Here is a 25,119-nt window from a genome sequence, read left to right as displayed (position 1 = left end):
AATGGTTAATTAAATATTTATGTATTTATTTCTTACTTTTTTTAGCCAAGGAATTACAAAAATTGACAATACAAGTCATAGTATCTGCAAAAAACAGTACTTGTTTGTGGGATTTAAAAATTCTTATAAAATCAATAACTTTAAATAAAAATAAAAATAATAAATAAATAAATAAAGTTTTTAATTCCAAGAACAAGCTTGTTTGTTTTTTATAGTTTGTAATTAATGCTTTGAGATATACAAGCTTTTAGAGTAGGAAAAAAAAACAAAACATGTAGTTTATGAGTTATTTATAACTCTTGAACCGTGTCATCCTAGAAAAAGAAAAGACTAGAAAGTTATTTTGCTTTTAATGATATTAATAAGAGATAAATATTTTTTATATATTATTAATAAAATGAAAAATATGATAGATTTTTTGAAAGATTTTTTATATATTTATAGATGTAAAGAGACAATTAACTCTTATATGAATAGTTCATATAAATAATTTAAAGATAGAATTTTATGGTTATAATATGAATTTTTAAATTTAATTGGATTTAACATGTAATCAAATCTAAAAAGAATAATTCTGGTGTTTTGCCATACCCACGATGACATAGCATTTTACCAGATTTAGAAAATATTTGGCAATGTGGCTGCAGTGGTTTTTCAAATAATTTTTCGTGTCGAAATGCATGTCAATGATATTTTTTTATTTTTTAAAAATTATTTTTGACATCAGCACATCAAAACGATCTAAAACATACAAAACATATTAAATTTTAATAAAATAAATTTTTTAAAAACACGATTTGCATCATATTTCCAAATAAATTCTTACTCATTGAACTAATACCTCTATCTGTAGATTTAGATTATTTTAAAACATAAAAATATTAAGTTAACAATATTGACTCGTCGCAAATCTTCAATACCACCTCCCTTTTGCGCGCGCGCTCTCTTTTTCTCTCTCTTTCTCACTGTAAAACCAAAAGAAAAAAAAACCCTAATTTATCTCGTACTTTCCAGATGCAATGCTTTAAGCATTCCTTCACAACTATGTTCTTTTGACAGTACAGGATGGCTTCGCAGTGACTCAAGACAATTGTTGTTTGTCTCCATAAACGAGCAGATCTGGTTTTGTATTTCAAGCACTTTCTTGGCCAAGAATGGTAGCATAATATTTGTGATGCATTTATATAGCGACGCATCAGCAGAGAGCAAGCTAAGGCTTCAGATCAACTAGTATTTATAGCAATTTTATAATTTCGACGATAACAAATTTGTAATGTTAATATTGGAGAAGCTTTTCCCAGCTGTGTTTGTTATTGTATTTTAAAAATATTTTTAAAAAAATTTAATTTTTTTTTATGTTTTTTTAAATTAATAATTTTTTATGGTTTTAGATATTTTAATTTGTTAATGTCAAAAATAATTTTTAAAAAATAAAAAATATTTTAAAAAATAACCAAAACTACATTCTTAAACATGTTTTGATCATTTAATATAATACAATGAAAATCACGTAAATAAACTAGTATTCTTTTGCTATTTCTTTTTGCACGCCAGCTTGAGCATATAGACAGTTATAAATATAAAATGTTATTTTTTTTAAGAAAAAAATAGAGATAAAATAAAAAAAAACCTAGCTTGCGGCTGTAGGTTTGTTAAAGAAAAATCGGCAGCGCAGATTATTGACGAACATGGACTTGATGATAGAATGTCCAAGCCAGGCAGGAAAACTTGTCAGGGGCATATGCTGACTAGAATTGAGGCTGTCAAGGAATTCAGCAGTGAAGACATTGGCAGCCTGCACGCAGATGCGAATTCGACAGGGCGTGGCAGCTTGTACAAGTCAGGGGCTCGACTTGGCACGATCTAAAACTTGGACGAAGGACTGTCCAAGGCATACGAGTGACTCAACAGCTGACGAAGCAAGAGCTGGCAAATGGAGCTGCTAGGTGGGCATGGAGAACGTGGGCTAGTGGCAGTCATGGTCTTCCTAGATCATGGAATTATGGGGCAGGACGTGGGTGAAGTGGTAGCCTCATGGGGGCAGGATGTGGGTGAAGTGGCAGCCTCATGGAGCATAACTGGACTCTCCAAGCTGATGAGATCATGGAGATCTTGGGGAGAAAGTGCCCCATTATGTGCTGAAAAATAGAAGATCATGGGTGAGCCTTGCAGCTCACATACTTGGCTATAAATAGTTGTTGCTACTTTTAGATGTAGGAGCATAGAGAGCATACGAGATAGGGAATGCATAGAGAAAAATAACGTGTGTAAGCTTGATTGTGTAGCATGCGAATTCTGTGCATAACACACTCATTGTGTAATCCTTTATTGACGAGATAAATAAAGGTTGAGAGTTCTTCTTGTATTCTCGGTGTGCTTTGTGTTGTGTATTCCACTTGTCTTCTAACTTGGAAAAATGGGGAAACCTCTCGGGTGAGGGAAACATTTAGTTACTAGGCAAACATGAGTGGAATTGGTGAGGGAAGGCTGAGTCTAGCGAGGGACTAGGCTACCGTATAGGTTTATTCACGGAGCGAAAAATTACCCCGTGACATGCACCGCACCCATTTATATGTCTTTTCGGAGGCTTACTACCCTTTATATGTCTTTATATCTATACCCCATCTTCGTATCCAAACCCTATGTAGAGACAAAAAAACAAGAAGAAGAATTCATTCTATATTTGTCTTTATGCGAATAAATGAAGAGACTTAGACGCTACATTGGCTAGAAGTAAGAATATAACTCTCAACCAATCAAAATTTAAATTTATTTTTTAAAAAATTATTAATTCAAGTATTAAGATTATTAAAAGCTTATATAATTATTAATTTCAAGACTTGTAGAATTAGTCAAGGTGTACACAAGTTGGCTCGAATATCCACATTAAAAAAATATATACACATGCAACTTTAAAGGTATAACTTAATTGGTCATGTCTTAAATTTATTATTTAAAAATTATTAATTCAAATATCATAAATTTTGAAATTACTGAAAATTTACTTGATTATTAACTTTAGGATCTTGAAGATGAAAATTAACCTAAATATTCACAATTACAAAAATAAAAAACAAACACATGCGGTAAATATTTAAAATATATTGTATATTTATATATATATATATATATATATATTATTTTCATCTTCTTAATCAAGGAAATTTTTATCTTTTTTTATATTTATTTTTTCTATCTTATACACTAAGCAAGAGATACATCACTCATGCGTGGTGGGGGATTTGAAAGCACAATTATTAAATCTGACTAATTCGATTTCCTGTAGGGTGTCAAAGGGTCGATCTGGAACCGATCAAACTTGATTTTGTTCTTTTTTTTTTAATTTTGTAAAACGACTTTTTTAATTTTTTTAAATAAAATAATATTATTTAATAAATACAAGTCAACTCATTCATCAAACCTTAAACTGACTTGGATGTCAGGCCGAGTTTAATTAAATGCTCGGGAGTAGGTATGGCCCATTTTCACCGGAGTGGGACTAATTAGACGGAGTGTTTGCAATTACAGTAGTGGGTTGTAATTTAAAATATGTTTTAATTAAAAATATATATTTTTTATTTTTTAAAATTATTTTTAATATAAAAAACCATAAAATATTTTTGAAAAGACAGAGGGGAAATAATATATATATATATATATATATATATATTATTTTTTTTATATAAAAAAAGGACAGCACTCCAAATCCAAAATATGCTAATTTTTTCCAATTTCCACCTCGCAGTCAGGAACGCATCTATCGGCTCGGCTCTTCTCTTCTCTTCATCAAATCCATATTGGCTCCCCGCTCCCTTTCCATCCATCATCTTCTTCTTCCAAATTCAATCTCCTCCTCCATTCTCTTCCACCATGCTCCATGCTCCATCTTCTTTCTCTCTACACTAACATTGTTGCAGCAGCAGCAGATCTACATCTCTCTAATGAATGACTGATTCAACAAAGCATATCATCATCCCTTTTTATCACCAGAATGTCTGCTTCACAAACCCTTGGCGGTCCTTCTCGCTGCGGCCGTTCCTTAGGTCCTTCTCTCGACAAGATAGTTAAAAACGCCGCCTGGAGGAAGCACTCTCACCTCGTTTCCTCCTGCAAATCGGTCCTCGACAAGCTCGAATCACTCACGGATTCTAATTCTCACTCTCCTCTCTTCGGGCTCTCCCCTTCGGATGCCGAATTCGTTCTCCATCCAATTCTTCTCGCCTTAGATTCAGCTTACGCCAAGGTCGTGGACCCCGCACTCGAATGCTTGTTCAAATTGTTTTCCTCAGGTCTGATTCGAGGTGAGATCGATAATAGTTCAAAAAATGTGATCATTTTTAAGATAATCGAGAGTGTTTGTAAGGTTTGTGGAATTGGTGACGAAGCTGTTGAGCTTTCTGTGCTTAGAGTTTTGCTCTCTGCTGTTCGATCTCCTTGTGTTTTGATTCGCGGTGAATGTTTAGTGCACGTTGTTAGGACTTGTTATAATGTTTATCTTGGTGGATTGACTGGGACCAATCAGATCTGTGCGAAATCTGTACTTGCACAGGTAATGCTCATTGTTTTTACTAGAGTCGAGGAGGATTCTATGGATGTCAATGTTAAACCGGTTTCTGTTAGTGAAATGTTACTGTTTACTGATAAGAATTTGAATGAAGGGAGTTCTATTCATTTTTGTCAGAATTTTGTTAATGAGGTTATGACGGCAAGTGAAGGGGTTCCTGATGATAAGTTGTTGCTGTTGCATAGTCCGCCTTCTGATAAACTCCAAAATGGTAGTGGAGGTGCTGGTGATGATAATGATAAAGTAGGTGAAGGGGATCATAAAAGTGAATTAAGGGATAAGGAAGCAAATGGTGAAGCTGAAACCGATGGTGGTGTGGGTGGTAGTGGTGGTGTTGAAGCTGGGGGGAGTAAGATTAGGGAGGATGGGTTTCTTCTTTTTAGGAATTTGTGCAAATTGTCAATGAAGTTCTCATCGCAGGAGACCCCAGATGATCAAATTCTTTTGAGAGGGAAGATTTTGTCTCTTGAGTTGCTTAAGGTGATCATTGACAATGGCGGTCCAATCTGGCGCACCAATGAGAGGCAAGTCATTAATACATCCATTTACAGTGTTTTGAACTTCAGCCATTATGCTTATACCTGTATTGTCCACAGTTGGCCATCAAATTTTATTTCAATTTAGAAAGCCCTTGCTGTTTTCCTTTTTAGTTGATTTTATTTAAACATTTTATTGCCTGCTTACAAATTGTATATGGTTTTCTTGTGAATATTTTGCATAAATTGCTCTGATTTTACCATCATGAGTTGTTAATTAACTACTTTTTTTTTTCTTTTGCACTATTTTCATGCTTTTTTTTTAATGTAGAATGTAACATTTTCTTCTATCCTGCACAGGTTTCTCAACATTATCAAGCAATTCCTATGCTTGTCATTGATAAAGAACAGTACGTTGTCAGTTATGGCTATTTTCCAGCTTCAGTGCTCTATTTTTATGATGCTGTTAGTGAAATTCAGATCTGGATTGAAGGAGGAAATTGGAATATTCTTTCCCATGCTTGTCCTTCGAGTGCTTGAGAATGTTAACCAGCCTAGCTTCTTGCAGAAAATGACTGTCCTGAATCTTTTGGACAAAATCAGCCAAGATTCCCAGATCATTATTGATATTTTTGTAAACTATGACTGCGATGTGGATGCTCCAAACATATATGAAAGGTATTACATGAGCATCTGTTGTTACTCATGTCTTGGTTGCAATATATGCATCTGTTCAAGAAGTTGTGAGATTTGATCAGCTAATTGCTTGTAAATTTTCAGAAGACAAGGATCTTATAGTTTGTATATTAATCATTGATCTTATACTATGATGGGCTTAGAGTTATATGAGATCTCTTTAATCAATAGGGGAAAGTTGGTGGATTCTCTCTCTTGTTTGTAAACATTTGATGTCTTTTATTTTGGTTATTATTTCTTTTGTCATTTCTTTGTTCCATGTATTTTTTTAATGTATTAAAACACTTATAATTCCATCAGATATTTGCAGGATTGTCAATGGCCTTCTGAAAACTGCTCTAGGACCCCCTCCTGGTTCAACAACAACTTTGTCTTCGGTTCAGGATATTACTTTTAGGCATGAATCTGTGAAATGCTTGGTTAGCATCATCAGGTCAATGGGTGCATGGATGGATCAACAGCTGAGAATTGGAGATTCCTACTTGCCTAAGATCTCTCAAAGTTCCACTTCAACTGAGAATCATTCAACTCTGAATGGAGAAGATGCAAGTGCTCCTGAGTATGATTTGCATCCAGAAGTGAACTCTGAAACATCTGATGCTGCTACCCTTGAACAACGTCGGGCATATAAAATTGAACTCCAGGTTAGTTTCCTTTTTATTTACAAGGGATGGTCATTTGTGGTACATGGTACTGATATTATAATTGATTGCTTTTTTACTAGTATCACTAGCAAGCTTCTTGTGCCACCATTTTTTTCTTTTTGAATTTCTTGCCTTGTTACACTTTATCAGAAATGGGCCTTACTTTTCCTTTAGTGACAACTTTACTCTATTAAATGCAGAAAGGTATCTCCATATTCAATAGGAAACCTTCCAAGGGCATTGAGTTTCTGATAAATGCCAAAAAGGTTGGTGGTTCTCCAGAAGAAGTTGCTGCCTTCCTGAAAAACACTACTGGCCTAAATGAAACAGTGATTGGTGACTATTTAGGTGAAAGGGATGAGTTTTGTTTGAGAGTTATGCATGCTTATGTAGACTCGTTTAACTTTAAGGCGATGGGTTTTGGTGAAGCGATAAGGTTTTTCTTACGGGGCTTCAGGTTACCCGGAGAAGCACAGAAGATTGATCGTATCATGGAAAAGTTTGCTGAGCGCTATTGTAAATGCAATCCAAATTCATTTACCAGTGCAGATACTGCTTACGTTCTTGCATACTCTGTGATAATGCTCAATACAGATGCTCATAACAGCATGGTGAAAGATAAGGTTTTCTTGCAAAACCTCTTCCCTTTATCTTTGGCCACTATCATGACTAGCGAGCTTCTCTTTTTACCCCGTTCTTTTCTATTATAAGTTGATAAAAGGTGTGCTTTGGTTTTGGTCCTGATAGTTATTCCATGCTTCAGGACAATTTTCATCTTTCTGGGTTTTTTTATTGAATCATAAGATTAGGCTTACTTGATCCTAAAGAATTATGGATGTTCTTTATAAAATTGCCTTTTTGTAACTGTAAATAATCTTCACAGTTGATTTTCCTTGTCAGGGTAATTGTTAAGTTAGATTGATAGTTAGCAGCAAATCTCCAGATGGAATCTATCAATATGAACAATGCAATTGGAGAATAAAGAATGGGATAGCAAATACTAGTAGAACTTCTCCATGTATTAATAAATTTGGCTACAGTGGGGCATCTTATTGTCAATTGTGCTTAAATGACTGTAGATTCAATTTTGTTTATCTTCTGACTTCCCTCGTGAAATTGGTTCCATTTAGATGAGCAAGGCTGATTTTATTCGGAACAACCGAGGAATAGATGATGGCAAGGATTTGCCTGAAGAGTATCTGGGTGCTCTTTATGATCACATTGTGAAAAATGAAATTAAGATGAGTGCAAATTCTTCTGTTCCTCAAAGCAAGCAGGGTAACAGCTTAAATAAGCTATTAGGTTTGGATGGTATACTCAATCTAGTTACTGGGAAGCAGACTGAGGAAAAGGCTTTGGGTGCAAATGGGCTTCTTATCAGGCATATCCAAGAGCAGTTCAAGGCGAAGTCAGGAAAATCAGAGTAAGCTATGTTATAGTATGTTGCACAGTTGATTCTTTCTAGAGTAAATTATTATTTAGTTCATGGGGGTTGAACATGATCATAACTTAATCAGTCATGTTTGAGAACCTATAGCCTAGTCCCTTGACTCTCATCGACCCTTGTCTCAAACACATCTGTTTTTCTTTTAATCCCTAGTGGGCCATATTTGACAATCTAAAATCTTAGAGAAAAACTTGCATGGTTGGGGTTTCGAGAAAAACCAAGGTATGTTTACTCCTTATAGGAGACAAATGGGTTGAAGGGGAACGGAGATTAGCAGTAATGCAGATGATCCATTGACCAGGCTTGAATTAAAGCGAGGGGTTTGGGGGAGTTGAAGTTGGTTTAATGTTTGCTTGAGTTAAATAATTTTGATCCCCCCCTCTCTCATGCTCGTGCATGTGCCAAATCTTGGGGAAATTAGTTAAGAACTGAGATGGACTTAGCCAACTGAGCGCACCATAAATTTCATAAATAAGCTAATGCTTATGATATGGTACCTTTCTCTGAAGGGATGGTTTTCTTCTAGCTGCTTTCTTTTTCCAATCTGGGCCGTGTCAATCTTACCTAGGCTGTTGCAAATGATAAAAGACATGTTAACAACATTGCTGTCCTTGTGTTGAAAATAGTAGTTTGATTCTTTTGTTGCAGGTCTATTTATCATGTTGTAACAGATGCAGCGATTCTGAGGTTTATGGTTGAGGTCTGCTGGGGTCCTATGCTGGCTGCTTTTAGTATGACTCTTGATCAGAGTGATGATAGGCTTGCTGCCTCTCAGTGCTTACAGGGGTTTCGATATGCTGTGCATGTTACTGCAGTCATGGGTATGCAGACCCAGAGAGATGCTTTTGTTACATCTGTGGCCAAGTTTACATATCTGCACTGTGCTGCAGATATGAAGCAAAGAAATGTAGATGCTGTGAAGGTAAATCACATCATTAGATTTTATTAAAAAAAAAAAGAGGAAAAGAACAAAAAAATCATGACCCCAAAGGAAGAATTTTTGTGTTTTGGTTACTAGCCATTTAACTGTTCATACAGAAACAGTGATGCTTTAAATAGATTGGATTGGTCTAGTTACTTCAGTTCATGTCAAACAGCCATACTGTATATCAGCAGGCTTCATGGATTTGGTGTCAATTCCTGTACAGTCATTTACATTTTTTTAATTTATAATTCTATATATTTTAATTCATGCAGGCAATAATATCAATTGCCATTGAAGATGGAAATAATCTTCAGGATGCTTGGGAGCATATCTTAACTTGCCTCTCCCGTATTGAGCATCTGCAACTGCTTGGAGAAGGTGCACCACCTGATGCCTCTTATTTGACACCATCTAATGGGGAAACAGAAGAAAAGGCACTGAAGTCAATGGGTTATCCTTCTCTAAAGAAAAAGGGAACACTCCAGAATCCAGCTGTAATGGCTATTGTTAGAGGGGGTTCATATGATAGCACCACTGTTGGAGTCAATTCTCCAGGACTAGTAACTCCAGAGCAGATTCATAACTTCATTTCAAATTTGAATTTGCTTGACCAGATTGGAAATTTTGAATTGAACCATGTGTTTGCTAATAGCCAAAGGTTGAACAGTGAAGCAATAGTAGCTTTTGTGAAAGCTCTTTGTAAAGTTTCAATATCTGAGTTGCAGTCTCCAACAGATCCTCGTGTATTTAGCCTTACGAAAATCGTAGAAATTGCGTAACATCTTTTTCCCTTTCCTTTAAGAACTTTTTATTGCCTCTTGAAGTTCCATGAGAATTTATATGAAAGAGTACATTATATTCTTTTCCCTATTTGCAGGCATTATAATATGAACCGCATCAGATTAGTTTGGTCCCGCATATGGAATGTTCTCTCTGAATTTTTTGTATCAGTTGGCTTGTCAGAAAATCTCTCTGTCGCTATTTTTGTGATGGATTCTCTGAGACAACTTGCTATGAAATTCTTAGAGCGCGAGGAGTTGGCAAATTACAACTTCCAGAATGAATTTTTGAGGCCATTTGTGATTGTGATGCAGAAAAGCAGCTCTACAGAGATCAGGGAATTAATAGTTAGGTGTATTTCACAGATGGTCCTTAGTCGTGTCAGTAATGTGAAATCTGGTTGGAAAAGTGTTTTTATGGTATGGTAGCATTCTTTTTTATTTTCTTAAATTGTTTAATTCTGTCAACTTTTAAAATGTTGATCCATGGGCAATTCTTCTTTCTAATTGTTCCAGTGATGCCATGATCTTCTCTCAGGTTTTTACTGTTGCTGCAGCTGATGAGCGGAAGAATGTTGTCTTGTTGGCATTTGAGACCATGGAAAAAATTGTCCGAGAGTACTTTCCTTATATAACGGAGACGGAGACAACAACTTTCACTGACTGTGTTAGATGCCTCACCACCTTCACAAATAGCAGATTTAATAGTGATGTGAGCCTCAATGCAATTGCATTTCTCCGATTCTGTGCTCTGAAACTGGCAGATGGAGGACTTATTTGCAACGTAAAGAGCAGTGTTGATGATCCATCCATCCCAATAGTAGATGAAGTTGCATCGGATGTAAACCCCAGTGACAAAGATGATCATGTTTCCTTTTGGATTCCTTTGCTAACAGGTAACCTGCTTTCAAGGAAAGATTTTTTAGATGCTGCCTGACACTTTTGCACGGCAAAATAGCCGAGAAAACATGGATGGCTGTACTCGACATTCATTTTTAGCTGCCTTGCTTAAATTTATGCCATGTACACAGAACACGTGCACCTTGTACTTTGCCACATTTCAAAAGACATTTGCTTGCAAGTTAAACCCCACTACCCCCACCCCCATAAAAAGAGAGAAAAGGCTAACAGAAAGTATCCAGGAATTGATGATTCACTTTTTTCTGCTATCATGTTGCATTCTTCCAATCCCTTGTGACAGCCATGCTTGTACTGATAAAGCTTTAAAGCACCCTGTTTATCGAAGATCGCAATAGGATGAATTATGTGACTTATAGCTCCTGTTTGTTTTTTGCTCAATACACGCAAGGAAATGTAATAATCTGATCTTATTTATAAACATCAAGCAAAAGATGAATGGATAGATAACTTGTTTTAGCATGAATTAATACATGAGCCTGCCATTTGGACACATAGCACATGCTTTATGAAGAATTGCAGACAACTCGTGTTGTATTTTTTTAATGTGTCATTGTTATGGTTGCAGGGTTATCGAAACTTACATCTGATCCCAGATCAGCTATTCGAAAGAGTGCTTTAGAAGTGCTATTTAACATTCTCAATGACCATGGTCATCTATTCTCACACTCATTTTGGACCACTGTTTTCAACTCTGCCATTTTCCCCATCTTCAATAGCTTCAGTGACATGAAAGATGTTAATGATCAGGATTCACCAACTTCAGCACCACCTCATTCAGTAGGAAGTGCATGGGATTCTGAAACTTCTACAATCGCAGTCCAGTGTCTAGTATACCTATTTGTCAACTTTTTCAACGTTGTTAGGTCTCAACTACAGAGTGTAGTATCTATATTGATGGGATTTATTAGGAGTCCTGTCAAGGGTCCTGCTAGCACTGGGGTTGCTGCATTGTTGCGTTTAATAGGTGAACTGGGCAGCAGGATTTCAGAAGATGAATATAGAGAGATTTTTCTATCTTTGAAGGAGGCCGCTGCATCATTGTTACCAGGTTTTATGAAGGTCTTAAGAATCATGGATGGGATTGAGATGCCTGAAAGCTCTCACCCTTTTGCGGATGCGGATGTGTCTTCTGATCATGGCTTCACAAATGATGATCTTGAGGATGACAATCTCCAAACTGCAGCATATGTGGTGTCAAGAGTGAAGAGTCATATTGCTGTGCAGCTACTTATTGTGCAGGTTTTCCCTCTCACTCTCACATTCACTCAGAAAAGACACGTGCAAATTGTGCTTCTGCATTCTACATTTGATGTTTATGCCTCCAAGTACACATTGCTATATATATATAGAAAGATTTTTAAGTTTACGCACTCATCCGCACACACGTGTAGAGAGAGACTTAGCTGCCCAATCATCTGAAAGATGCCATCAGCGTGCAATTTGTATCTTTCATGTATTTTTACTGGCTCCAGTACAAATTTCCCTTTTCTTTACTCTCTTTTTTATTATTATTTTAGATGCTTTGGTATACACTACATGGTTTGCCCTTCTAGGGCCGTGACTGGCAATCTATCAATGAAAGAATATTTTGTAGAAGTACTGCAGGACAGGAAATATAAAAGTTTCTAACAAGATTGTTTGATGTTATTCTGTCTTATGATCAACCAAGGAGCTTTCCAAAACTCAGTAGTGTCTGACATTTTCTTTGGCTTTTCATGGTACTTCACTTTTTAGCTTTATTTTGCTAACAGGACTATGCAGTCACTTCCATTTTAGATTTTACCAACAGTGTGTTAAACAGGTAGCTTGATGCATGGACTGTTTTTCATGCACGAAGATTTCAGTAGTATTTTGGTGATACTGATTTTCTTTTATCACATCAGGTTGTAAGTGATTTATACAAAGCAAACCAGCGACTATTGTCAGCGGCCAATGTCAGAGTCCTTGTTGATATATTTTCCTCAATAGCATCCCATGCCCACCAGCTGAATTCTGAGACGGACCTGCTGAAGAAACTGCTGAAAGCGTGCTCTATAGCAGAGATATCTGATCCTCCAATGGTACATTTTGAAAATGAGTCCTACGAGAAATACCTCGACTTCCTCCGAGATTTGCTTGATGATAACCCATCCATGTCTGAGGCGTTGAATGTCGAGGCACAACTTGCAGCAGTGTGTGAAAAGATATTGCAGATTTATCTGAACTGTACTGGATTGCAGACCGTGCAGCAAGATCCCGCTAACAAGCCAGTGATACACTGGATTCTTCCTTCAGGTTCGGCCAAAAAGGAAGAATTAGCAGCAAGGACTTCTTTGCTTTTGTCAGCTTTGCGGGTATTGAGTGGTTTGGAAAGGGATTCATTTAGGGGCTATGCCAGACAATTCTTTCCTTTGCTGGTTGACCTTGTGCGGTGTGAGCACAGCTCAGGTGAAGTTCAGCGTATTCTGAGCGACATTTTCCTATCATGTATAGGCCCCATTATAATGGGATGACATATCATAGTATTTTTTACAGAGTCAACACATGTATGTTATCACAGTTTTGATCTCTCTTGCTCGATAGAATACAAAGCCTTGATGATGCTCTTCTTTTTTTGTTTGATCATTTCTTTCTTTTCCACCCCCTGTAAAAGCACGCCGTTGCAGAAGTAATAGTATAAGGATTGAATTAGAATTTCTTAGCGCCCTGCTGTTTAAAGTCCATGCCTTTGATAGCTACAAAATGGATGTCTGGCTGCTGCTGGCTCGGAAGGGGCGATAAACAAAGGGAAAGATGCCTGATAGCTACAAAGAACTGGTCGCTATTTTGTTTTTCCGGCATATGTTGATGCTGCAGGTATTATTCAACTCTAGTATTTGAACACCAAGGGGTTGGATAATGATATAATTAATAATTGTTTGACTGCTTTTAGTGATTAAACTCTACGTAAATTGGATCGTGGATTCATAAATGTAATGTTCATTGAACTTGTCGAAACAGAGTGGGTCAAATCTGTTTTTTATATGTATTTAATGCTACTTTGCTCCGATTGAGTCCGTTGGAAGGCCATTTCGTGTTCAAACAAATTGACTTGGAAAAGTATAAATAAATATAATTGGTATTCAATATTTATACATGTATTTAACTAATTATATATGTACGTATATATCAACGAGCGAAGGGGATCGTGTAGCTAGGGTGGGATTCAAACGGAGAGTTTTAACATCTGCATTCATCATCATATCAGTGATCATGGTTGACAATCGACCAAATAAAAAAAAAATCATTTACTCGTGAGAAAAGCGACATTTTCAGCTTTCATGCCGTTGCAATTATATATGCTTTTTCTTCAGAAAAAAAGATACTTTTCGCTGAAAAAACAAATACTTCCTGCTTGTCATGTTTTTAATCATCAATGTCAAAATTGAGCAAATCAATTATAACATCAATTTGATTTAGTTTTCAATTTAAGTGTTTATAGAGATGTCATCGCTATTTTGTCAAATTTTGAAAAGATATTTTATTGAAAATTAATTTTTTTATATTTTTAAATCGTTTTGATGCGTTAATATCAAAAATAAATTATAAAAAATTATTTTCATATATTTTTAAATTTTAAATTCTTTAAAAAATAACTAAATCCTAAAAACAAATGCATCCTCTTTTTCAAATTCGCCGCTCTTCATCGTCATGTGAATTAATACGAGTGCATTGGTTTCCACACACTATCAAACAAAAGCCAATTCATGCAAGCAAATTAAGGGCCTCCCATGATTTACCATGATTCCGCACAATGAAATGGCGGTCTTGATCTTCCACTCCAATGTGTGCGTTAGTCCAATTTTGTTTTCTTGGTCAAAAATAATTAGTCGCGGAACAATCACTCCATGTTTCCTTTTTAATTTATTTACTCCAAAAAACAAATATTGCAGATTTCCTGTATTCAATTTCTTAACTCATTGAAAGAATCAAACTATATAAATAAATACCGAGCACAGGAATCAATCCATTTGATAGGGCTGCGTGCTCGGCTTACATGTATAAAGGCCCTAGTCTAATGGATAGGAAAAAAAAACAATATATTATTATAATTATGAACCAGCGCTAAATAAGTAATAAAAACTAAATGTATGATGGAACAAATATTTCATGATAAAAAAAAAGGTTGTGTTGGTAATCAAAAACTTAGAAACTGAACAAAATGATTTGCAGCAATCCACAGTGTTTTGTGAGGAAAGATACAGTGCTTTCGATACATCATTTAGCTTTTCTGTTAATAAAAAGAAAAAAAAATTACAAAGCTAAATTCTCTACCAACTTAATATTAAAAAAAATCAACAAAGATAATTTTGGAAGGAAAAAAACCCATGAGAAAAAAAGTTGTAGCAATTGACAGTGTTTTGTGAGAAAAATTACAGTGCTTTCCCCAATAAAATAAAATAAAAAACCATTTAAAGAAATACTGTAGCAATCCATAGTGTTTTGTGATAAAAACTACAACGCTTTCCCCATATGATTTAGCTTTATTGTAATTATAATTCTTAATCAACTCAATATTAAAAAAAATCGACAAAGATAATTTAAAAAAAAATAAAAAAAATCATATGGGAAAACACTGCAATAATTGACAGTGTTTTAAAGAAAAAAATTACAAAGCTAAATTCTTAATCAACTAAATATTTAAAAAAAATCGATAGAGATAATTTTAGAAAAAAATAACAAAAAAGGGGGGGGAATCATGTTGGAAATACTGTAGCAATTCACGGTGTTTTGTGATGAAAGTTACAATGCTTCTCCACATGATTTAGCCTTATTTGTAATTGTAATTCTCAAACAACTCAATATTAAAAAAATAAAATTGACAAAGATAATTTAAAAAAAAATTATAAGAAAAAAAACCATGTGGAGAGTCATTGTAGCAATCTACAATATTTTGTAAGGAAAACTACAGTGTTTTCCCCACATGATTAAGCTTTATTACAAAGTTAAATTCTAACCAGCTCAATATTAAAAAAATAAAATCGACGAAGATAATTTTGAAAAAAAGTATTACAAAAAATGAAAACACAAAAGAAACTGGAAAAAAACCATGTGAGGAAAAATTGTATCAATCCATAGTATTTTGTGAGGAAAAACTTGTATTTACTTGTAATTATAATTCTTAACCAGCTTAATATTTAAAAAATAAAATTGACAAAGGCAATTTTAGAAAAAAAACATAACAAAACAGGAAAAAACCATGTGGGAAAAAACACTGTAGCAATCCACAGTAATCTGCGAGGAAAGTTATAGTGATTTCCTCACATATTGTAACTGTAATTTTTAACCAGCTAATTATTAAAAAATAAAATAAAAAAAGATAATTTAGGAGAAAATCATAAAAAAAAACCATGCGGAGAAACACTGTAGCAATCAACAATCTTTTAAAGAAAAAATATTACCAAACTAAATTCTCAATCAACTCAATATTAAAAAAAATCGACAAATATAATTTTAAAAAATAAAAAAATAAAATAGAAAAACTTTGTGGGAAAAAACTGCAGGAATCCACAACATTTCAAAGAGAAAAAATTACAAAGTGAAAATTTTAATCAGCTTAATATATAAAAAGCAAAATCAATAAAAAAAATTTTGAAAAAAAAATAAATGAAAAAAAAACAAAGGGAAGTTGAAAAAAAAAAGAAGTAATTTTGGAAAAAAAAAGGAGAAAGTTGGGAAAAAAATGACAAAAAAAAAAGAATGCACTGTGGATTACTGTTGTAATCCACAGTGTTTTGTGTGGGGGGGAATAGTGATTCCCCCACACCATTTAGATATTAGTTAATAAAATAAGGGTTTTTTGTGTTTGGATAATTGATAATCACATGTTCATGTTAATATTTTATTCTCTGGAACTTGAAAAAAGTGGATGATTAGTAGTTGAAAACCTAATATTTGCAAAACAGACCATTTTAGTGGGGTTTAAAGATCCTCGAAAGATAAAATTAGTAAATTTTTTTAAAAAATAATTACAATGAATAAAAGAATGAACTTTAAATTCTAAGAATAAAAGTATTTGTTCTTGTTTTGTTTTTATATGATAGATGTTATGAGATTTAAAAGTATTAATGTTTAGATAATAGAAATTGTGTATCATTTACATGTGATTCAATGAGGTATTTATAGCCCTGAACCTTGTTGTTTTAATGGAGTAAGGGGGTTAAAGAATCATTTTCTCCTAATAACATTAATGAGGGACAAATATCTCTTACATAACATTAACGAGTGACAAATACCCTTTACACAAAATTAACGAGATGAAAATATGATAGGTCATTGAAAGTCTTTTTATACACCTGGATAAGTAGTGGGATAAATATCATTGACATTAATATTTTATGTTAAAAATTATAAGAATAAACAAATAGAGCTTTATGACCCAACATGAGACTTATAATGATCTCCAGACCTCTAGCCCTTTGTGCTTGGTGCACTGCCAAGCCCATGGTCAATGGATATGGCGACAAGCCACATTTATACGCAATTGAACTTGGCACGTAGCCAAACTCAAGGTCGATGGTTGAGAGGGTTGCCAAATACATGCCCAAAAATGCTTGGTGCACAACTCATTTGGTTTGATTGCTCGCTAGAACCATGCCTCATTCAGCTCGGCACGCAGCCAAGCCCAATGGCACTATGTCTATCAACCGTCTCGGTATGGTGTCAAGCCCATTGTCGGTGCGGCTAGCAACTTGCCAGATCCTTGTCCGCTTGGGTTACTCCATCATATTTGGATTCATGTCATGAAAATGAGATAACTCAATAAAAAACAAATTTAATATTAAATAAAAAAACACTAATTAAAAAAAACCAAAAAAAAAACTCAATGACGGTGCACCTAGTAACTTGCCAAATCTAATATTGTTCATTGCTACCATAATTTCCTCCTCGCATGTTTTAATGTATTATTAATTATCTTGTCATAACATGGATCATTATTTTGCGGATCAGTAGCTAGTTAATTAATCATAATTTTTAATCAATAATATTTAATCAGGTAATTAATTATGTGGCTAGCTCTACTAATCAACCAACAGGAAATAGTCTATATATATATATATAGTCATGGCATGATTAGGAAGACGAATTCATCGTTCACATGCATAAACAAACTTGAACACACCGCCGTCCTCTATATTTTACCGAATGTTTGACGCGAGGCCGTGGGATTTGTTGAATGATTAAACTTAATATAATTTATTAGTGCAAATTAAAGCTAAATGTTCGACTTTCATTCTTTATTGAATCTGCAATCCTCTCTTTTGGTGTGCTTCAGTGGATAAAATAAATATATCTGAAAATCCCCTATCCAAATTATTTAATCTTGATTTTATATACATATATATATACATATATATATGCATGTATGCATGCATGTATTCGCATGGAGTAGCTAGCTTATTGTGAGCTTGAAAATATGGATGGTCCCTTGCACTAATTATTTGCCGTGAAACACGTTTTAAGGATGATTCATCCATGTTTTTTACATGGCACTGTGGGGACAGCCAGCCAATAATAATCCATTATTCACGAAATCAAATCAAACCAGGGGTATATATGGCATTGAAGAGGTAGTTGGACCTCAGCCTTATCATTTTCTTATATTAAAATTAATATAATCCTATCCCGCGCATGTGAAGATTACCATTAACCCTAAACCTATGGACTGCGTTTCTGAGATGCCAAATCTTATTTTCTTCCCACTTAATTCCGCAATTTGCGGCCGCGTTTCTAAAAAATTTGAAAATTTTTTGTTTTTTTTTTTTGTTAAAATTTAATATGGTTTGTACGTTTTGGATCGTTTTGATGTGCTGATGTCAAAAATAATTTTTAAAAAATAAAAAAACATCGTTAGCATACATTTTGGCACAAAAAATTATTTGAAAAGCACCCGCAACCACACTGTCAAACACGTTAATCGGGCAAATTCCAAGCCCCAGGTTTAATTATGGATGGAAACAGGAGGATGCTTGATAAAGACAAAAAAAAACACAGTAGTTTAGTTTAACTGGTTTCGGTAACCCGCGCGTGCATACTAATTTTATAAAAATATTCTTTAATTGAATAGTTTTTTTATTTTTACAATTAGTATATTTAAATATTTAAAAAAACATGTAAATGGATAATTTTTTAGATAAAAAGGATTTAAAGAGAAATTTAAAAAATAGATTGAAATAAAGTATAAAATTGCAAGACAACGGAAGGCAACCTACGGTGTCCACCGGAAGAAGCAGCTGCGAAACACACAAGCAACGAACACCTGTCTGCTTTAGTGGTAAGTCTCGTTTGACTCGTGATTTGGAACTCGCCCTACCTGGCTAACACACCACTACTCTCTTTTTTTTTCTTTTTTTTTATCTATTTATTTTAAAGAAGATTATGAAATATTTTATACGCAACTACCTTTTTAATTTTAAATTATTTTTTATATATATTTTTAAATTATTTTGATATACTAATTTTAAAAAAATTTAAAATTTAAATTATTACTTTTAATACTCTAGTTAGTATCATGATAAAAGTTGTTTTTTAAAAAATGTTTTTTAATTTAAAAATATATTTAAATAATTTTTTTAAAAAAATATTTACACATTAATCTAAAATTATATATATATATATAATAAATAATTTTAAACAATAAAAAAATCATTTTTGTCTAAAAAGGACTGCTTCCAAACACGTTTTTCGTCTCGATGGCACTAGCAAGAAGCAGTATCCTGAAATCATTATAAATATAGCACCCAATCTCTACTCCATCTCCATCCACCATTCATTCAAACACAACTCTAGCTTCCTTCCTTTGCTTCTGTGCTTCTCATTTCCCCATCCGCCGTTCGCTGCTTCCCTCCTCCATTCACCTACAGTAACTCGCCACCGCCACAATGGAGGGGACTCGCCGGCGATCGACCAAATCCATTCATGATCACAAATTAGTTGATCACGACGAAAGCAGTGCAGTGATTGGCCCAAAAGCATCCGATGCTTTACCCCTTCCTTTATATATAACCAATGCTCTCTTCTTCACCGTATTCTTTTCCGTTGTTTATTTCTTGCTTACTCGCTGGCGGGAGAAGATTCGCAATTCCACTCCTCTTCATCTTCTCACTCTCTCTGAAATCGCCGCTATTTTTGCCTTTATTACTTCTTTCATTTATATGCTTGGTTTCTTCGGCATCGACTTCGTTCAGTCCCTTATTCTCCGTCCTTCTCCTGATGTCTGGGCTGCCCACGATGACGAGGAAGATGAAGAAGATCTTCTCAAAGAAGATGCCTGTATAGTTCCCTGCGGACAGGCTCTTGATTGCACTGCGCCACCACCGCAAAAACTCACTGTGGACCCGATTGTTGTTGTGCCTTCTCCTCCGCTCAAGCCCAAGGCGGTCGATGAAGTCCCATTTCCAACCACTTTAACTGAAGAAGATGAAGAACTTATCAACTCCGTGGTGGCTGGAAAAATTCCATCTTATTCACTCGAGTCTAAATTGGGGGATTGCAAGCGTGCTGCGGCAATAAGGCGTGAGGCTTTGCAGAGGATTACTTCCAAGTCTCTGTCAGGGTTACCCCTGGAGGGTTTTGATTACGAGTCGATTTTGGGGCAGTGCTGTGAGATGCCAGTTGGGTACGTGCAGATTCCTGTAGGGATTGCTGGGCCTTTGTTGCTTGATGGGAAGGAGTACTCCGTTCCAATGGCTACAACTGAAGGGTGCTTGGTGGCTAGTACGAATAGGGGTTGTAAGGCAATTCATATGTGTGGTGGTGCTACAAGTGTTTTGTTGAGGGATGCCATGACAAGAGCACCTGTTGTGAGGTTTGGAACTGCTAAAAGAGCTGCTCAATTGAAGCTATACTTGGAGGATCCTGCTAATTTTGAGGCTGTGTCCACAGCTTTTAACAAGTCTAGCAGATTTGGCAGGCTTCAGAATATCAAGTGTGCTCTCGCTGGAAAGAACCTTTACATGAGATTCTCCTGCAGCACTGGTGATGCTATGGGCATGAACATGGTTTCTAAAGGTGTTCAGAATGTCTTGGACTTTGTCCAGAATGATTTCCCTGATATGGATGTTCTTGGCATCTCTGGTAAGCTAGCTTCTTTGATTGAAACTATGACCATGTTTTGATCAAATGTTATTTGTTTTGAAACTGATGAATTTATATACATATATATGCTCTCTATCAGGAAACTACTGTTCTGATAAGAAGCCTGCCGCTGTCAACTGGATTGAAGGAAGAGGCAAGTCAGTGGTGTGTGAGGCAATCATCAAGGGTGATGTGGTGAGGAAAGTCTTGAAGACTAACGTGAATACCTTGGTGGAACTTAATATGCTCAAGAACCTTACTGGTTCTGCCATGGCTGGAGCTCTCGGAGGCTTCAACGCTCATGCCAGTAACATTGTTTCTGCTATCTATATTGCCACTGGCCAAGATCCTGCACAGAACGTGGAGAGTTCTCACTGCATTACTATGATGGAACCTCTTAACGGCGGAGAGGATCTTCATGTCTCAGTCACTATGCCTTCCATTGAGGTACTTCACATTGATCCTATCTTAGTCGTTTATGCTCTCTAAATTAGATAGCAATTTTAATCCTAGGCTTATGTTCTCTGGGTGTTTTGGTTGATTAGTAATCTAATTCGCTTTATATGATGTATCATTTCAGGTTGGTACTGTTGGAGGAGGTACCCAGCTTGCATCTCAATCAGCATGCTTGAACCTGCTCGGAGTGAAGGGTGCTTGCAAAGAGACACCTGGAGCCAACGCAAGGCTGCTAGCCAGCATTGTAGCTGGTTCTGTTCTTGCTGGAGAGCTTTCCCTCATGTCTGCTATTGCAGCTGGACAACTTGTCCAAAGCCACATGCAATATAACCGGGCAAACAAGGATGTTGCCAAGGTTTCTTCATAAAATACGTGGATGTATCGAGGGCTGGAGGCAGGGAAGCCTCGGACGTGTAGGGATCCATAAGACGAGTCATATCAATGAGGCACTTCAGAAGACACGGAGAGAAAGAGAGGGGAATAGGAGATTCAGAGGAAGAAAATAAATGGAGATTAGAACAGCTAGCTAGGCAATGTTAATGTGTATTCTCTTTCGTTCTTTCCGTTGTTCTTTCTTCTATTTTTCCAAATTTTCTCCATGACAGCCATGTAAGAAATATTCAGCAAATTGTGTAAAATTATCAAAACATTTGTTTTTTCTTCAAAGATTCCACACCTTGTTTAATACTCGAATCTCCTGTTTCTTTCGTACATAGTTCATACAGGGAGCCATGATTCTTTACACGTATTATTTTTATTAGAAGTCAAGATCACATGATGTTGCGTACGTACTTTGCATCGATCTGTGGCAGACCACCATGTCAAAAACTTTCTCTCCGCCGACCCATCTACAGTTTCTTTTGTGTTTCTGTTTGATAGTTAATTAGTGGAGCGGGGATCGTAGCTTTCTTCCGAGAAGGGCCGCCCTCGACCGGGAAAGAAACATTGCTGTAATTGGTCCATGACACCCTCAGATCTCATCCCTAGGCAGATGTAGCCATAGAATAGATCAGTATGCCTTTCCTTTGTTTTATGTATCTATAGTACTGCTCTTTCTTTTACTCATCCAATTCCATCTCTGGTGTGTTTCTGTACGTGTGCAATTAATCTTTATTATTCATTCATATTTCTGTCTCTGCTTTCACCTGTATACGTTACAGAGATTCCCACGGGGATTTTAATGCTTTGGCAGATTTTGTCTGCGCTTCAAAAAAAAAAAATTGTAATATTCGTATTATCCAGCAAAAGCTCGAATTAAATTTTTCTATATTAAAAAATAATATAAATTATATTTTAAAATTTTTCTTCACAATTTAAGTTATTGGATTAAAATAGATTTTTGCTATGGTATCAAAGTCTTGATGATCAAGTGATCACGAGTTCAAATCTCATCATCTCTATTTATTTGATATAAAAATTAAACACAATATTTTATAAGCCTGTGTAAATTTTAAGTCTAAAAGGTATTCATTTAAAAAAAATGTGTTAAAAAATAATATAAATTATATCTTAAAACTTTACTTAACAACTTAAATTTTTAAATTGAATTGATTGTAAAGCTCAATCATAATATAACTTTATATTCTAAAAAATCTTTAGTATTAATACTCCCTTTGTTCCATTTCTCTATCTCTTGTCGCTCATCCTCTCATTTTCTTATCCTTCTTCTTTTATGATTGTTCAATTATATTAAGTCTAAATTATTTATTACAGCTTATAAAAAAAATTAAATTAATTTATTATGCTCAAATTTTAATTCTAAATTAAGTTCAATTAACTCAACTCATAAATATTTGTAATATAAAAAAATTAACTCAGCCCCATATATCTATCCATCTCGGGTAAAAAAAATTAAATTAATCAAATTTATAATTTATAAAAAATTAAAAATTAAATTAAATATAATTATGAACTCAAACTCAATCCAACTATATATATAGATAAACACTTTTTTATTGTATCTGGATAATTTTCTCATGCTCAAAGTTTTGGAGAGCAAAAGCAAGCAGCCAAGTCCTATGGACATACATTCACTTAGGAACATAGTTTTGAAACCTGGCATGGCGGGTCGCCCGGGACTTGGCCGATCCGAGATTGGAATCGGGTCGGGTTGAAGAAAAAATAACGGAAGAAAAAATCCGGTGTGACCTGATTAACCCTGCAAAACCCGGTCAAAAATTCGGTTGCAACCCGTTGACCTTTTTTTACTAAAACAATGTCGTTTTGATTTTTTTTAAAAAAAATTGACTTTGATGACCCAGTCAAAACCCAGAACCCTGACCTTGGATCAGGTAGAGTCTAAAAACTATGGTTAGGAAATGATTGTCCCGTGGATGAAATTTTTTCTTGAAAAGTAATAATCTTATTGTTGATTTAAAAAAGATAATATTTTATATATTTTTTTAATTAAAAAATATTTTTAAAAAACTTAGCATGTTAGGAATCTTACCTTCTAGGGTCATGGATGTGTTTTGAAGTGTGATGATAATTACTTTTCAAAGTTTTTTTATTTAAAAATATATTAAAATAAAATTTTTTATTTTTAAAAAATTATTTTTATCATCAGTACATCAAGATAATTTAAAAACACTAAAAAAATATTAATTTAAAAAAATTTAAATATTTTTAAAATATTTTGAAAACATAAAAATAAATAATTCCCATGTTCCGCAAGTACAGAAGTACCCCCCTGTTTTGTGGGATTAGGTCACAGACATTATAATTGTAGCTAATGAATATATTAGCTAAAGAGGTCATTTATGCAGCTGAGGCGACTTTATTCCTTTGTCGGGTGGCTGGACCCGCCTTATTGAACCGAGACGGAGGGTTGGAATTTAAGACTTCTTGCTGAGACTTTGGTAAGACAATACTAACACGGATAAAATTTTATGCATATTTAAAATTAAAAAAATAAGAATAGAGCGCATTAATCAGAACCATTCAAATTAGAAAATATATATATGTATATGTATATGTATATGTATATGTATATGTATATGTATATATTGTGTGCGTGGTACAGTGAGATAAATAGCGTTTTTTGAATAAAAAAAAAATATCATAGCTGCCATCCAAATCCAATTATTGTGTGCTTGGTACAGTGAGATAAATATCTTCTAGGTGTTTTTTTAATAAAATTTTATATATATATATAAAAAACATTTTTTTCAAAAAAAACTGCCGCCCTGCACTAACAGGTCAGGTTCAGAGTGTAGAGGAACAAAAAGGGAATTCCAAGGAAAAAATGGGTACAGAGACAATTTAACCATTGCCTCGTCAATGGTGGCAGCAGGCTAGGTTTAGGCTGAGCTAGTAAGTTGACCAGTCAAAAGAAATGAAGTTGACTTGGACCACTTAACATTCTGTGCGTTTCTTGTACTTTTTTCTATGGTTAAGTAAGCACCTTGGATTCAGTTGGCATAGTAGCGACAGCCAAAGTTGACTGCTTTTTTTTTTTTTATCATTATATCTACCAAAATTATATTGTAGAATATTTTGTTCATGTTAGTTACCTAATTTCGAAATTTCGAGGGGATGCATCCATATTTTATCTATTATTTAGGACTATTTAGAAATATATTATATATTATAATTTAAAGTATTTTTTTGTTTAAAAATATATCAAATTGATATTTTTTTTATTTTTTAAAAATTATTTTTTATATTAATACATCAAAACGATATGAAAATATAAAAAGTAATTTAAAAAAAAATTTAAATTTTAAAAAATATATTTTTAATCTTTCTCCCTTGCTAATTAGTTTCAAGAACAATTAATTTAAAAGGAGTGGTTAATTAGTTAATTTAAAAGGTTGCATTAGTGGTTGAAAAGGTATGCTTTCATCTTTGATTATAATCTAGTCTGTTTGTTTGTTTGTTTGTGTGGATACTTCTATATTAAAAGACCATAACTAAATAATTATTTGGTAACATTCAAAAAGCAATTTATTTTTAATGGAGCCCATTGAGCTTTGTGTTTAAAACAAAATTAAATTCAAAGTAGCTATCGGCTGCTTTTCTTCTTCTACTCTGCACTGTTCATAAGTAAACACTGTTTTTTTTAAAAAAATCAGTGTAGTTCACGTCAATAGTATTTTTTTAAAAAAAATTAGTTTA

General features: G+C 34.4%; 2 protein-coding genes across 3 annotated transcripts; both read left to right on the top strand.

The window, feature by feature from the left end:
• Positions 1-3,715: 3,715 nt before the first annotated feature.
• LOC133699660 (brefeldin A-inhibited guanine nucleotide-exchange protein 1-like) lies at positions 3,716-13,478 on the top strand. 2 transcript variants are annotated; one of them, XM_062123007.1, is made up of 11 exons: positions 3,716-5,088; positions 5,401-5,718; positions 6,047-6,380; positions 6,581-7,003; positions 7,511-7,803; positions 8,476-8,749; positions 9,025-9,527; positions 9,630-9,951; positions 10,070-10,427; positions 11,018-11,691; positions 12,336-13,478. In XM_062123007.1, the coding sequence occupies exons 1-11, from the start codon at positions 3,992-3,994 to the stop codon at positions 12,942-12,944; spliced, it is 5,205 nt and encodes a 1,734-aa protein (XP_061978991.1). In that variant the 5' UTR covers positions 3,716-3,991; the 3' UTR covers positions 12,945-13,478. The 2 variants fall into 2 exon arrangements, with proteins under 2 accessions (XP_061978991.1, XP_061978992.1); XM_062123008.1 differs by lacking the exon at positions 3,716-5,088 and having other exon boundaries at positions 5,541-5,718; positions 6,037-6,380.
• A 5,711-nt stretch (positions 13,479-19,189) lies between these two features.
• LOC133699780 (3-hydroxy-3-methylglutaryl-coenzyme A reductase 1-like) lies at positions 19,190-21,669 on the top strand. The gene is made up of 3 exons (XM_062123239.1): positions 19,190-20,547; positions 20,648-20,994; positions 21,128-21,669. The coding sequence occupies exons 1-3, from the start codon at positions 19,353-19,355 to the stop codon at positions 21,368-21,370; spliced, it is 1,785 nt and encodes a 594-aa protein (XP_061979223.1). The 5' UTR covers positions 19,190-19,352; the 3' UTR covers positions 21,371-21,669.
• The last annotated feature ends 3,450 nt before the right edge of the window (positions 21,670-25,119 follow it).

The sequence above is a fragment of the Populus nigra genome, chromosome 7 (genome assembly GCF_951802175.1).
Source record: "Populus nigra chromosome 7, ddPopNigr1.1, whole genome shotgun sequence".
Taxonomy (NCBI): Eukaryota; Viridiplantae; Streptophyta; class Magnoliopsida; order Malpighiales; family Salicaceae; genus Populus; species Populus nigra.
Note: the sequence above shows the minus strand (reverse complement) of the source record. Positions and strands in the feature narration are given on the sequence as shown.

Coding starts and splice junctions, on each gene's coding strand:
- LOC133699660 (XM_062123007.1), top strand. CDS start 3,992: ATGTCTGCTTCACAAACCCTTGGCGGTCCTTCTCGCTGCGGCCGTTCC. Junction 7,004..7,510: donor ACAGCATGGTGAAAGATAAG/GTTTTCTTGCAA, acceptor GGTTCCATTTAG/ATGAGCAAGGCTGATTTTAT. Junction 10,428..11,017: donor TTGGATTCCTTTGCTAACAG/GTAACCTGCTTT, acceptor TTATGGTTGCAG/GGTTATCGAAACTTACATCT.
- LOC133699780 (XM_062123239.1), top strand. CDS start 19,353: ATGGAGGGGACTCGCCGGCGATCGACCAAATCCATTCATGATCACAAA. Junction 20,548..20,647: donor GGATGTTCTTGGCATCTCTG/GTAAGCTAGCTT, acceptor GCTCTCTATCAG/GAAACTACTGTTCTGATAAG. Junction 20,995..21,127: donor TCACTATGCCTTCCATTGAG/GTACTTCACATT, acceptor GTATCATTTCAG/GTTGGTACTGTTGGAGGAGG.